Source organism: Teleopsis dalmanni, chromosome 1 (genome assembly GCF_002237135.1).
Source record: "Teleopsis dalmanni isolate 2A chromosome 1, ASM223713v2, whole genome shotgun sequence".
Classification (NCBI taxonomy): domain Eukaryota; kingdom Metazoa; phylum Arthropoda; class Insecta; order Diptera; family Diopsidae; genus Teleopsis; species Teleopsis dalmanni.
The window spans coordinates 37,752,517-37,768,341 of record NC_051846.1 but is presented as its reverse complement, the minus strand read 5'-3'; the positions used below and the strand labels follow the sequence as shown (position 1 = coordinate 37,768,341).

The 15,825-nt window shown below is 29.3% G+C and overlaps 1 protein-coding gene across 1 annotated transcript in view; it reads left to right on the top strand.

The window, feature by feature from the left end:
• Positions 1–15,825, top strand: part of LOC119679742 — a 39,481-nt gene that overhangs the window by 11,120 nt on the left and 12,536 nt on the right. Inside the window, exons 5-6 of the mRNA XM_038092250.1 lie at positions 6,920–7,131; positions 7,920–8,317. Of these exons, the coding sequence (XP_037948178.1) occupies positions 6,920–7,131; positions 7,920–8,317 (610 nt within the window). The remainder of the gene's footprint in view (positions 1–6,919; positions 7,132–7,919; positions 8,318–15,825) is intronic.

The following is a 15,825-nucleotide window of genomic DNA, read 5'->3' as shown; positions in this document are numbered from 1 at the left end:
CTCATTTTCTATTTTCTTTCTAGTCTCTTATTTCCATTTCTTAATTTAATTGTATCACAATATCTGATATGTTAGAAAAGATTCTTCTACTTTAAACATTTATTTGACCAGACGATAATAGACGATAATAGACGATAGCCTTGTCATCCCATATACGAAATTATATTTCTGAGTTTTTAAACCATTTTTAGAGGATTACATATTTTTAATCAAATCTTTTCTTATTATTTTTTCGCTTTTTATCATGAAATGACAAATTTTTTCCCCATTTCAATACCATTATTCAGTCATGAAGCTGCTAAACAATCAACTTTTGAATATATGATTATTGCCGCTTTGAGAGCTTTTGACAAAATATTTTTTTTAAGTCTATTATCTTAGTAGTAACAAGAATATGATACTCCCTTGCCCACGAGATCATCTTTGTTTAAAACAGCAGTAAGACAGAGAGAGTTTTTAGACTAAACACTATTTCTTTGAAACTCAGTATTAATTACAAAAAATTTGTTACCATTTTTTTCATATCAGCTGAAAAAGCAATTTAAATATATGGTAAATGCCTTATTGAGGATTATTGACTGAATAAAATATAATTTTTGCTTTGAAGTAGAGTATCTCAGTTGATATTGAAAATGTGACACTCCCTCTTTCATATGATTATTTTCTTTTCATGGATTAAGAAATCAACTTTTATGCTAAATAATTAGGAAAGACTCAGTCAATTTATAATCCTTATTATAAAAGCTGTATATGGAAATTTCAATAATTTCATCTTAATATATTTAATTTTTTATAATTAAAATAATAAAAGCAACTACCTAAATTGCCACCGCATTTTCCACCTGCAGATACCGAATCAAACATCTTTCTACCCGAGCACTTCTTTCATTCGCACAATATGACCAAGCCAGTGAAGATGCTCAATTTTTATGCGCTTAACAATATCAGTGTCGTGGTATAGCTCATACAGCTCATCGTTCCATCTAATTCGATACTCGTTGCCAACGTGTAAGGGACCATAGATCTTCCAAAGAATTTTTCTTTCGATTGCTTTTAATACCTTCCCATCACTGTTGATAATTGTCCAAGCTTCTGCACCAGATTTGTAGTGCATGATTTTTATTTGTGGAGAGAGGCTGTTATTTCTCAATAGCTTGCTTAGCCCAAAGTAACATCTCTTTTCAGTTTTGGTGTTTAAGTTGTTTCCCAAATAAACAATGTCTTTTACTACTTCGAACTTATAACTGTCAACAGTGTCATATGTCCCAAGACGCTCAGGAAAGGACTTTGTTTTGTTCTGATTTACCACCCATTTGATTCGCTTGTGTTTCAAAGTTGGAAAATGTGGCACTGACGGCGCGGGTGTTCAGGTCAATAATATCAATATCACCGGCATACGCAAGCAGCATTACACTTTTGTAGAATATTGTGCGAGTGCGGTTTAAATTTGATAAATCGAATTATCGTTTCCAACATTAGGTTAAACTAGTCACACGACAGAGTCACTCTGCCTGAAACCTCGTTTGATATCAAACGATTCTGAGAGATTCTTTCCTATTCTAACGGAGCTGGTGGTGTTGCTCAACAATTATTCAATATTCATTTTTTATTTTGTTTCTTTATTTATTTAAGGTACAAATAAAATAAATTTTTTGTAATAAAATTAATTCAATTTTAGTAATATTATTATTATGGGGGCTTAATGGGGCAGTGATGCGGAACATAGATGTTATATCCATAGCTTCTCCTTGTCAAATTTCTACTCTCACCCTCTCGCAGTGCCCTTGTTAATCCTACAAGGGCACCCTGACAACTTCTGTGAGTCAGGGTTACCTGAAACTTCATTCCGCGTCGTTATGTTACCCGGCCGGATTACATAGCGAGATTTGTGTCATTCAATCACACACTCAAGCAACTAAACCCAAGAAACGGAATCCGCCCTATGCTCTTACTAAGAGCGGTGTCTTTACCCAAAGTATAATACATAAATACATTGTAATAATTATAATAAATACATTGTAATAACTATAATAAATCCATTGTAAATACACCAAAGAAATAATAATAATAACTATATTATTATTATTATGGCATCTTCATAAAGTACTTAAATTGTAATGACTATTTTAATAATGAAACACCAAAGTTTCATTCCATTTGTTTTGAAATGTTAAATATTTCTATATGTTGAGTAAATTCAGCTTTTTATTTAATCCGTTTTTAATCATAGACTATCATTATGGTATTCCATCAAGTTTCCACAGTAACTTCATTTAAGTACTTCACGCTTATTTGAAGTGGTGCTATATCATTGATTTTAAAATGCTACGTACGGGCACTTTCCCCCCTCAACTTAACACCTCATTATAAAGTACAAATCAAATTACTCATTTCAACAAAGGCTCTTGAACTCTGCCCTATGTATGGCTGCCGCCTGCCAGCCTGCCTGGTTGCCTGCCTAATGTAAAATTCGTTGTGGCTCGGAAAATGCTGAAAATGTTGCATGCAAGCATTTGAAGCATTTTCCGTTTACGATGTAAAAAGTAATTTTGACTTATTTTCCTATTCGTTTTATTAGATTTTCCATTTGTAAAGGATTAATTGGTATTTATTTGCAATTAAAGATATTTACTCTATTTATTCCGTTTGTATTTATTTATTTCAATTCATTACATTTTGCTTTAGGATATTGAAAGTTAATGCAAATGTTTTCGTTCACTGACAACTACTTTAAGTAGTTTACAATTTCTGAATAATACGATTTATATGTGTACGAGTATGTTGTGTAGTATTAGGCGTATTCGTATATGACAGCTCGATTTGTATGTAAATATTTACGCTTTGAATGTATCTCACAAACAGAAAAAGTAATTGGTTTAAAAGTTTATCTGAGCGTTTAAGTCAACAAAAATCACTGCAACAATTAGAAGTAAATATTTTTATTTTTTTTTTTATATATACAAAAATTTATTTATTTTTTGTTTTTTTTTTGTCTGTCTGTAGTTCATTTATAAATTTGAGTTGGCATAAGTTTAGCTAATAACATTAAATAAAATCAGTAAAAGTTTGTTTTATTATTTATTTTATTTAATTTTTTTATTCAGTCTTTTTGGTTTAAATATCGTCTCTCATTTGAATTGTGAATTGTTGGCGCGGAAATAAGCATTTTTGTAATCAGCTTAATGGATTTAAAATAAAATAAAATGAGTAGAATGCGAAAAACTTTTTGTTTTATCCTTATTTGTTAATTCCAATTACGATGTGACATATTTCGAATACTGAATGCAGTAGTACTTCTCATACACTTAGAGAAAAAATTTGCATTAAAAGAATTTAATTTGTTAAGTAGCTTGAGCAGACCCAATTATCTCTTGTTTTCTCCACTGCTGCATTTTTAAATGAAAATCAAAAAAAAAAAACAAAAAAAGATGAAAAATTTAACCCCGTTGATTAGTTAAAATTCTTCGAAATTTAATTTCAGAAAAATTGAAAATTAACATGCAATGTTTTTCTAATTTAAAGTGCTCAAGTATTTTCACTTAAGTATTTTCCCTACTTTAGCTTAGCTCCCTTTCTTTAGCAAACATATATAAAATACTCATCCTTTTGCTGTCTGGTATATAAAATATTTGCCTGAAACAAAGAATTCAATTTATTTTGTAGCCAAGTTGGTAAGGAAACCCTTTCCTTATGCCAACAGTTACTCACTTCTTTCACAGTTTATTGCTGCTTTATTAGGGTTTTAAGTTAAGCTACATAATAACACGTCAAAGAGAAAGCATCAAAAGCTGAAAAGCTATGAAAAGAAAGCAGTTATATTGCTGATTAAGATAACAAGATTTTTATGATTCATAAAAGCATATTTACAACACTATGACACAAGTAAAGAGTGTTGTAAAAGGAGTAAAACCTGCATCTAAAGTGGCTAGCTGAGTACATTTAATAAACTTTAATGCTTAAATACACTTAGAAATGCACATTAAATATAATCCCCTAATCAGCATGTGTAGTTAAAATTAAATTCATAATTTCACTTCAATTATTTCTAACCGAATAGCTTAGATACGAGTAGTATATTCAGTACAGCATGTATTGTCTTCCAACTTTGGTACTTGCTCTGCATTCTGTAGTGCTTGTCATCACGTCCTGTGCATTGCGAGCAATTTAATTGAAGTGTATTTACCATGTTTTGCATTGTACTTTATGCTCTGATTTATTACAAAATACTTTAGCTCTTCTTAAGGTATTTTAAGTGTCAATCAATCACACCCCAAAATACGTAAATACGTAAATACGTAAATTCTACTTTCACCTTTTGTACTGATTTCTGAAATATTTATTTGCGCTTGCGGCTGAGATACGCCAACCCCAATGCGCCCACATTTTGCTAAGTTAAAGTAATCGAAATCTAATGGGATAATGTTTTGTTATTTATCAGATTTAAGTGTTGTCAAGTGACAATGCAATTGTTTCGTTACTTAAGGATTAGCTTTTAATTTAAACTTAAATTTTAAAAAAGTCGATTTTGCTGTCTAAATGAGAATTATCTTCATGGTTACATACAAATTTGACTTTTATATTGAACGCCTGCAGCGATAAAATAGAAAAGCTTTTAGTACTATATAATAATGCAAGGTAAAGGAATTATAAAATATATTTAGAGGATTAAATTTATTTCACTTATGTATACTATATGTTACTATATAAATTAATAAATATTTGTTTATACATGAACAAGAAATAAATATCACAATAATATATGTATGTGAGAACTCTAACAAAAGTTGACTAAATTAGCTATAAAAAAACCCAAAAATGATTTTCATTTCGTAATTTTAATTTTAATCATTTTTAATTGTTAAACTTAAATTAAATTAATTTTTTTACCTTTTTCCAAAAAAATCTCATTGAGATGCCCCGTAGAGACATATCATTCTTTCGGTAGGCTTACTTACTTAAAGCAGGAAACCATGCGAGAAGTTTAGATCTTCCTTTCAATCAAATCTGTTGTGGCTGTGGGGAAGACGATGAAAGTGCATCTCCTCTACTGTGTTTTTGCCCAGCTCATGCACGTCGGCGGCTTAATACTTGGTGAACCCCCTTTTTTGCGGATCTGGACCAGTTACAGGACCTGACACTATAGTATTTTAGTATTCTATGCTTTCCCAAAAATTCTAGGTGGCTTTAAACCCTAAGTTTGCTCCCACATATACGGTAACACAATGTGTCATTAGTTCTAAGTGGATCCACTAGTAATCGCCAGTATAACCTAACCTAACCTAACCTCTTTGAAACAATAAGTAATCCTCAAAATCGAATTTTTTTAATAGGTGTGCAGATTTTGAATCTAACCAACAGCCCAATACACTGCCTCTGATCTAGATCATTCTCTCTTCTACGATAGATCGATATTCTTAAGTTGGAAATGCAAATCTTGGTAATTTATCAGGTAACCTGCAAACAACCTCAAATCTATTTTACTGAGAAAATACATCTTTCTTAGTAAAATAAGAAATCGAGCTGTTTAGTCCAATGGTTAACTAAAATATAGCGGTAGTAGCTACTTCTTTCAATTACAAACAACCACTTTTAAATCAGAATCTACTCTGTTAACCAACTTATTTCACAAGAAGGCACAGAGCTACAGGTCTTCAGAATATAATAAGAGAACAAGCTCACGTAAAACTTTCCTTACGCGAGACACAAGAATCAATTGCACGCAAAACTCATTGCTATTGACTCTTGTGTGACCAAACACTCAGCAAAACACCAATTTATTTTTTCTAATTAATTTTCGCATATTGTCATAGTAATTTTTAAATGGAACTTTAATAAGAACAAAGCTTTAATAGTTGCTTCTCTACCTACGTAACTAAGAGCGCCTTTCTAATCTTTGATAAAACTGATTCATTCGCAGATCTCGATTGTGTGAACTTCCGTTTGTAAGACAAAGGTTCAAAACCCAGCTTCAGCAAGCTGGCGGTGCACGCTGTACCTAGAGATTATTCTGTAATTAGATAGTGTTAAAAGTCTGTCGGTTTTTGCGAATAGCTTTAGGGCTCTATTCCTTGCATATATTTTGACTTAGTCTATTCTAAGATCTCTAAAAAAACCATTAAACTACTATGAGTTTATAGATGAGGGCATCATCATCTTTTGTAGCTACATTTCTAAAGGTTATTGCAAAATTTTTAATTTGTTTTCAATTCCAAGCTTGAGCAAATGCATTTCAGAATCGAAAGATGAATGTAAAACAGAAATCATCACCAGAAATAAAAGACTTTGATTAGTTCAAAGTAATTTTGCACACTATTAATGCAGATGGAAATAATGCTTAAATATTTCTGGTTGAAATAAAACATAAACATTTTGTAATTACATGATTTACATGCAAATTAAACTTTATATAACCTTTGCGCTACTTCTGTGAAATCAATGCGCATTCATAGTTGTGAGCTTGGGTTTGACATAATCCATTTCCGTTTGTCCGAGCACATTTGTTATGTAGTACATAAGCGGATTTGCTAGGACACTCACATACTTTGAAATGTTTGACATACGAATACATTAATTACACACGCAATAATCCGCCTTTATGTTTTGAGCATTTCAGAAACATAATTTCCATGCCACATAATTGAAAAGTTTATTTGCATAAGAGGCTTTAGAAATTATGTTTTCAGTAAGAATTTAATAATATTATTAAGTACAGCTTACAGGCATGATTTCAGAGTAGCAGCAAATCAAGCATAATTGCTTAGTTAGTGTGTGTTCCTTCGGGCGAAATAAAAATTAATTGAAAGCTTTTTCAACAGCTTTTATTAATTTCGGTTTTTAATTTTATTAATTTATTAAAAATTTCAATATTCTTTAGTGAAACTGCAATTGATTTCTGTAACTTTCCTCTTTTCATGTACAGTGATGGTTTATCACATTCATCACATCCGCTTTTCGAAACGAAGAAACTGGAAATTATGCGCAATATCACAGACTTGCTGGGTCGTACATTCTCCTCACAATTTGTGTTTCCGGTCTTGGGACATGAGGATGGCACAACTACAAATTTCCGACATATGGGCGAACTCTGGCGACACTGGCTGCCAACTGAAGCGCTGCATACATTCGAAAAGGGTAAGTTAAGTACTACTAAATCGATTCATTCAGTAGTCTTCCTTTTTTGAGCACATATTTTTGTGGTTTTACGTAAAATACAACTGATTTCCGACTGAAGCTTAAAATGTATTATGACAAAATTTAATTCAGTTGAAAAATGTAAAGTACAACAATGATACTGTACTCTACTCTAGTGTACTGTAGTCATGTCCTAGCAACAAAACTGCACAAATCCCATTAATAATTCACTACTTACTTTCACATACTACACTTTATTGTCATCATAAAAATCTGATTTCAGTTGTATTGATTTTGTCATGCTATTCTCTATTAAATTACAAAATCAAACTGATTCAATAATAATTGTAACCATGGCTATATGAAAAATAGTTTAAAACGATAGTAAAGAAAAGAGTTTTTGAATTTCTATTAACTTTTTGCTACTCTATTTACTGGAACATGCATCATTCACCACATTTATGCAGCGCAGAATAATGCATATTTTTTGTGAAGAAGTAAGGTTTTATGTACCCAAAGTAAACGAGATTTTAGCAGATGGAGTTCTGCTTCTTTATCAATTCATAATGAAATCTCAACTGGTACTCGCCTTTCCATTGAAAACGGATGTACAAATATTTCCCAAAGGACAAGTATCCGTTTCGTAAAATTAAAATCCATAAAATTCTTTACACATTTATTCTTACTGATTTTTCTTAGTTTCTTTTGACGCGTATTTTCTTTCATATATTTTATAATCTCTTTTATATTTCTTTTTTTTTTGTTTTGTTTGTATTTCGTCTTTGCAGGTGGTTACTATTCGATTGAGCAGACGAAGAGTCGTTTACGTATAATAGCACTGAATACAAATTTCATGAGACACGATCCAAAATATTCCCAAAGCCATTTGGCAGCTGTCAGGCAACGTACACCGCCCAATACAATGATGGGTGGTCCGGAGACGCCCGAATATAAAAATTACTACTATCATCATGGCACATTGCACCAACATCACAGTCATTCTGGCGATTGGTCAACGGGTTATGGCTATAATGCACATCATCGTGGTATTAGTGCAATACCAGGCACCATTGATGGCAGCAATGGTGGACGTGTTAGTGCATTATCAGAATTTGAAAATCAAGATACTGAGAAACAGTGGATCTGGTTAGAAGATGTTTTATCAAAATCTAAAAATAACAAAGAAACGGTAAGTGTTATTTTTATCTATTTTATTAACACTGTGAGATTTAAGTCACGAGTATATATCAAAAAATAAATTCTACTCTTATTAATGAGAAAGAAGTCTATTTATCATATATACGTATATACTTAACAGATATGTGTAATCAGTTTTAATGATATGTTCATAAGACAGATATTTGTTATATATGAGTTATGAGTAAAAAAGGACTTCAAAAACAAAAAAATAAATAACAATAATATTTTTATCAACTGAAGTGTAGGATTGCTTCGATAATATATCAGTCTTTCCTGTTGATAACGACGGGTAGATTCTTTATCAATAACGAGGTTAAGTAAAAAAGTTAAAAAAGATTAGTAAAACATTGTTTATTTTAAGAGATACTAACTCTTATGATTTCATTAAGTTAGATAAACATTTTTCTTCAGACACTCTTACTTGCTTCTCAAAAGAAAGAATTTTTCGAAATCAGCATTTCAACAAATATAAAATAGTCCCTTTTTTTGACAGGAAATATGGAAAATTTGGGGAAGGTAAAAATTATATTAATTTAGTATATTTTTTTTATTAATTAATTAATTAATGAATACTTCTCGTCTGCAAACTATATCTATTATAGTTGATGTCCATATAAGCAGATATCACTGTATTCTTTACATTGTTATATGGACGGATATATATTTAGCACAGCAGTGACATTATTCAGATCAAATCATTTTATTTTACTTAAAATATATATATACTTATCGGCTAAGAATCTTATATAAAATCTGCTTGCTAGGGACGTTGTACGATATTTTGACCTATTTCTTATTAATAACCATATACGAGAGACTTGTAATTTCTTTAATTCAAAGTAGGGAAAGGTATGTTTTATTATCATTTAATGCTTTGAAGAATGCAGACATGGATCTACTACACCCATATCTCATCAAACAACTCAATCAGGTTCATAGCTAGGAATTAGATTAAAAGAATGAAAAATGAACTATTCCAATCTTTATTAATCCAATCAAGATTTGATTAGAACAGTTTATAATTCGATTGTAAGGATTTCATCATAAAATACGTGATTTCTTAAAAGCTTTTGAACTTCACACCTGATTTTTTGTGTTAATTTCTAGATATATTTAGTATAAGAACTAGTCTACTATACTCTATATATCTACTCTATGTGGGTAGTTAAATTATAAACTTATGTGGAAAATACTTTTGTTCTTTTTTCTGAAATTGAAAGATGATTTCGTGATTAAATATATCATACTTCATACTACCCAGTCAGGTCCAATAGCTTGTACTATTTTTCTGCCAATAGCAAAACTTAACGCTCATAGAATCTTAATTATCAAAAATCAGTTTTGTAGCTGATGTAGTGTTTCAAAACTGGAACCCAAATATTGTTCTGATGCTCTACATTTTTGTTGTTTAAAAAAATTTGTAAAAACTTGATTCAATGATAATCAGTATATATACTGATATATGTATATATACATATATGCTGGATCTGAAGAACCAGTGAGTGTAGTCGTATATCTTATCCAAACTTGCTAGTTCCCAAACTTTTAAGGGTCTCGCATTATCCTGGTGGAACTATCTTCGATCACTTCTTTCGTTTTCTGTTTACAATTAATTCTGTTTTTGGTTCTGGCTATATTCAGTTTGAATAATTGATTCGATTTATCTATTTATCACTTTCAATTGTTCCATTGTATTATACTGTAGAAGGTTAAATAAACAGTTCCTTCAAATTAAAACAGATAGCATCACTTTTTTAGATAATGATTGCATTTCGAAGTGCTTTAAGCTGGTTTATCATATCTACTTATTAAACTTTTGAGTTCAAAACTGTTTCAATTAACCCATTTACTTTTCATTACTTTTGAGGAGATATGAATTCACTAGGTAATATAGAATTTTATGCTTTTATACTATATCTCTTCTAATTTATTTTGTTTAAAAATAACTTGTATATTTAGTTTCAAAATTACTTGTATATTCTCAGCTTAATTTTTGGTTTCCTTCAAAATGAAACCTATATTTCATATTGGTGCTTATAACACTAATTTAATTATAATCAAATTTTTAATATACATAAAATGATAACCACAATTTCTGCGTAAACTATTTTAATTTTTAAAGAAAAGTTTTAAATTTTCTAAAGTTCTATAAAGCAAGCAAAAATTTATAAAATAATCACGAAAATTTCTACACAAAAAAAACTCAAGTATAAGATTTTTTGATCACTTCTAGTAAATATAAGGACGAATAAGCTTCAACGTTGAGGACGTATATTCAAGGTTGCCATATGAAAGTGAACATCCTTTCATACCTTTACTATAAGGAGGAAAGAACTTCATGTAGTTGAACATATATATATATATGTAGGTATATATTTATCTGCTGTTTTAGCTCCTAAGCTAAGTTACGAGTATTTGTGCTTATTTTTCAGCCCGCCAGCATTGTGCTTCAGAGCGTATCAACAAATAAAAGTCATGTGACAATATAAACATGAAATCTCCTATGTGCCTTCCTAATATAGGTTACAAAAATATATGCTTGAGGCAAAGTTTTATAAAAATGTTCCATTTATATTAGCTGAAAGGATTTCTTAGTTCATTAAAATTTGTATTGTATCCCAAAAGTATTTGATTTATGAAACTATTTTCCTCTGCAATTTGTAGTTAATAAATGAAAGGGAAATTTCCTTTCATTGAAAATTTTTGTGAAATTCTTTCGCAACCAAAATATAATATCTCCCCACAAATATTTCGAAAATGTATATTATTTCAACGCTTTTCATTACCCTTTTCCCTAATGGAAGACGCATATTATTCACATATAAAAATTGTGGCAAATTATTGGCAGAAATAGAATTTTTGTGGTAATAAAATTTTTTAGTAGATGTGGTTTTTTTGTGCAAATTCATGAAACTTTTAAAATTTATTAAAAAATGTATTTTTAGTTTATTATTTTTTTTTTGTATGCATTTAATATTTTTTTATTATATATATATATATTTTTTATAGTTTTTTTTATTAGTATTGCCGAAAAAGCTACGCTATTCTTCGAGTATTGCCAAGTACTCATCATCAGTGGCCCGTATATCCGGACTATAAACTAATTAAGAAATGAGTGTTCGATTATTTCCTAAGACCACTGATGATGAGTACTTGGCAATACACGAAACAGCGTTGTATGGTCACCCAAATTTCAATAAATTAACTTAATTTTTGTTTTTGTCCTTTCTTTCTTTGCTATTCGAAAACTCTCTATATATTTTATAAATTTTTTATATATTTTTTATTGTCAACAAATAATTAAATTTTAACGTATTAATTATTAATATTATTTTTTACCATTAATTATGAATTTTATGTTTTTATTTATGTACCATAGAATTTTCTGCCATTGATTTATTGCTGTATATTTTTTAAATCATAATAAAGTTCGTATAGCAAAAGTTTTAATTCTTAAAAGTAATTACTTTTTCCCAAATTTGATTAAACTTCAAATTTGTTCAATTTAGATATTTGTTTGAGTAACTTTTAAAACTTTTCACATGATACCATTGATACCATTCATATAAAATATCTCAATATATTGCAGTTGACAGCTCTTAGAAGTAATAAAACTAACACAAACAAAAAGTTACTAAATAATTAAATAAAGTTAAAGTATTACAACTTCAGTTATTAAAAGTTTAATAACAATGAAATATTGACAATAATTATGATTGCTCCCAATAAATTTACTACTCAAATTTAATACTTAAAAATAATTTATAATTGCATTCAGTTTTACTTAAACAATATTTAATTATTAAGTTTTTGCATAAAAGTTTTTTCACTTAAAACTTATTTTAATAAAGTTTATGATTTTTTGCCATTTTTCATTGATTTCATTAATTCAACAGTGGAGAACTTCTATGATTTATAACCGAAAAATTTGACCAAGTGATGTTTGGCGTCTCTTCATTTAGTCAATTTTTTTTACCATTGTGATAATTTTGCAGAAAATAACAAATGGTAATTCGATAGTGCAAGCTATACAGTGGATGTATCAGTATTTCCCAATACATTCCCTTAATCTGTTCTGAGTTATTAAAAATATGTGAAACATATTTCCATATGTCGTAATTATCATAATGATTGGAATGAAAACACAACTGCCTTTCTGTTGGCTATTTCAGGTCTCTTTTCTATTACACTAGGCTAAAGCAGCTTATAGTAAACAATTTCCTTCAAATTCCAACAGTGTTGACTGATATATGACTTCCGATTTGTCATAGGGTTTATCACTGGACATTGCGGAGTAAATATGCATCTATTGAATAGAGGTATTACAAGAGACGGTAGTTGCAGACTTTGTTGCGAAGGAGAGTAAACAGCAGAACACATTCTGTGCTACTGTGTTAGTCTCTCCAGGCTTAGACTTCGGTACTTACCAATTTCTTATCCACTTATAACGGAATTAGGCAGCATCTCCTCAAAGGGCATAATGGCGTTCCTAACTATTACTCGTCTATGAAACTAAAGTGGGTGTGTCACAATAATCCTCAAAGGATGCAGTGATGTGGTGACAAGTTCCCAAGCCGTTTAAATTGTATCTATCTATTATATATATATTTTTAATTATTTTTATATAATATATATGTGTATGTATATCTTTTGTAAATACTTTGAAAAACATTTACTGAACTACATAAACTAATTTGGCATGTTCATTAAAGTACTTTATTTCAGTAATAAATAAAGTGAAATAAAGTACTTTTCATTAATAAATAAAGTGAAATAAAGTACTTAATTTCACTTTGTGAACTTAATATATACACTTTGAAAAACATGGGTCTATACAAACTATAGTAGTCACTTTGAATTTTTCTTTGACACTATATAATCCATATAATTATCTTACATATATTATTATGATGTAGAATATTTTGAAGAAATTGGTGCGATTTTTAATTATAAGCGACAAGCACGATCCATAGAAAAAATTCTGTTCAATATTTCAAAATTCAATTTATTCCAATTGCTTAATACAGTACATTAAGACATTTAATATATTAAGTATTTTTTAATTTTATATCTAATTAGCATTTAAATAGATTCGAAATTAATACTAATTATCCTCAGAATGGTTACAGGGTCCTCGGGGAAGTATGCAGATCTGAGGTCAATTATTGCTTAGTCTGATGAAGTGATAAACAATAATTCAGTCAAGGCATAAAGAGGGGTTTTGAAGATAACTCGTATTAATAAAGAGTAAAAGTGCTCAAATGCACTGGCTCAAATAGCTTCAACATAAACTAAACTTTCTGAAACCCCCATTGTCGTACATTTTACATACGTACAACATGTGTAATTAACTTAATATTCTTCAAACATTTTTCTTCTATCACGCACCATATTACGAGTACCTTAATTACCATTTGAAGCAATCTTATTTTTTCATTTGAAGAATTATTGTTTACTTTTTCTATACTATTAATTCAAGATTGTTTTTTTGAATTGCCTACACCTTCTCGAATAATAGGTCTTGTGATCTTACAGAACTATTATTGTACTTCTTAAATTACGAAATTCTTCATCTCTTATTATTATTTATTATCATTGTTAGGGAATGTGGCACTGCAACCGTCATGTATATTATGGCCCCTTCCGTTCTGGGTTTCGAGTAGGTCTCTAAGCCCTGTTGCGTCAATAAAAAGTTGTATAGAATCTACTTTACAGAGTTTTATTGCTTCTTCCGTAAGAATATACATTCCAGAAGCCTATTCCGTATGTGCATAAACGCAGGGCATTCTAACAGCACATATACGGCAGACTTCTCATTCTCTACACAGAATCTACAGTTTGCATCTGTAAATATACCGAGTCTTGTAAGGTGATGTTTTCATTTACAGTGCCTTTTTAGGATTCCTGTGTTGATTCTAAGTTTTTCTTCTGATAGGTTTATACAATTCTGGTATCTCTTATTGTCTTCATCTCTTAATAGCGTCCCTTTCTTCACATCTGGCTTCTATATTCAGTCTCTCTAAGTTATATTTTAGTGTATTATCAAAGCATTTAGTTTTCTTCATTTTACAGTAATCAGTACTTTCTTCGCTTTATTAATGCTTAAAGGTACTACTAATTTATGAAGTACTGAGTTGTTTAAAACAGCACAAGATCTTAAAATGTTGTTGATTGATATTATTATGGGATGAGTTATTTTCCCTTTTGAAACAAGGATTTTAGTTTTTTTATTGCCTACCGTGTATATTTCTTTACACTTGAATAACCTTTGTCAATTTTATGCTACTTCATAAATTCTTTGTAAGTTTTTCCTTATCGGGATATATGCATTCAATTTTTACATAAAACGAACTTTTAACACCAATTTTACACTTCAGTGAGTTTAAAGAAAGAGCAGAAAATGTAATTAAATTAATTAAATATTGAATTTAAGCATTTTTGTGCTTTTATATATGAGTATTTTATTTCATTTTTATTTTTATTTTTTTTTTGCGTTTTTTTTTTTGGTCAATAATGGCGAAAGCCGTTTGTGCAATATTTAAAATTCAATTAAAATTAATTTTTCAGCTCATTTAACAATGAAAAACGAAATTTTTATTTGTTGAAAATCAATTGTCAGCGCACAATAAGGACTTTTTTAATTTTTAATTGCAAACGGACAGTTAATGTGGATATACAATCACACACACACACACATAAATATGTATATAAAACGGAAATATACTAACTAACATAAATTAAATTAAATTATAGAAATTAAGGAGATATCGCTCATTTTATAATAATTTAAATATTTAATCATTCAATGAAAGCAACGAAATCCGTTAAAAATGTCACAAGAAAATAACTATAAAAATTTTTGAATGAAAATAATATTAAACAATTTTTTTTAATTATATATTATAAAAATTTTTATTATACATATATATTTTAATATTCAATTTTTTATTTAATACTTTAATTTGCTTCGTACATTTCGTTTTGCATCGTTGGTTGTGTTTATTTATTTTGAATTTTTTTTTCGGAAATAGCATATAAAATGATTTAAAAACATTTTAATTTTTTTAAAAATCGTCTAGTTGCCGCGGCATAAATGCATAAACTTACAAATATGTGGCAACACTTGCTGCTCACACATGCACATAGTAAAATTGCATGCATAAATAATAAATGCACATATGCAATTACTTAATGAAATCGTAGGAATTTGTTTTTATATGTTATTGCAATTTTTTTTGTGTTTATTATTTTTTAAAAATTTTTTTTTATTTTTTTACCGACGTTCATTGAGCAGAATTCCTAGTTATGCACAAACGCAATCCTGCATTCATTATGCACTTGAATAAATTTAACATTTTTACACACATGGCAGCATTAACCTTAAAAATATATATTTTCAATATAATTTATGCCTTTTTATTTCCTATTGAAATATTTTAGCAATCATTCATAAACAATTTAGTGTTACAAATTGGTTTTAACTTAATTTATTTA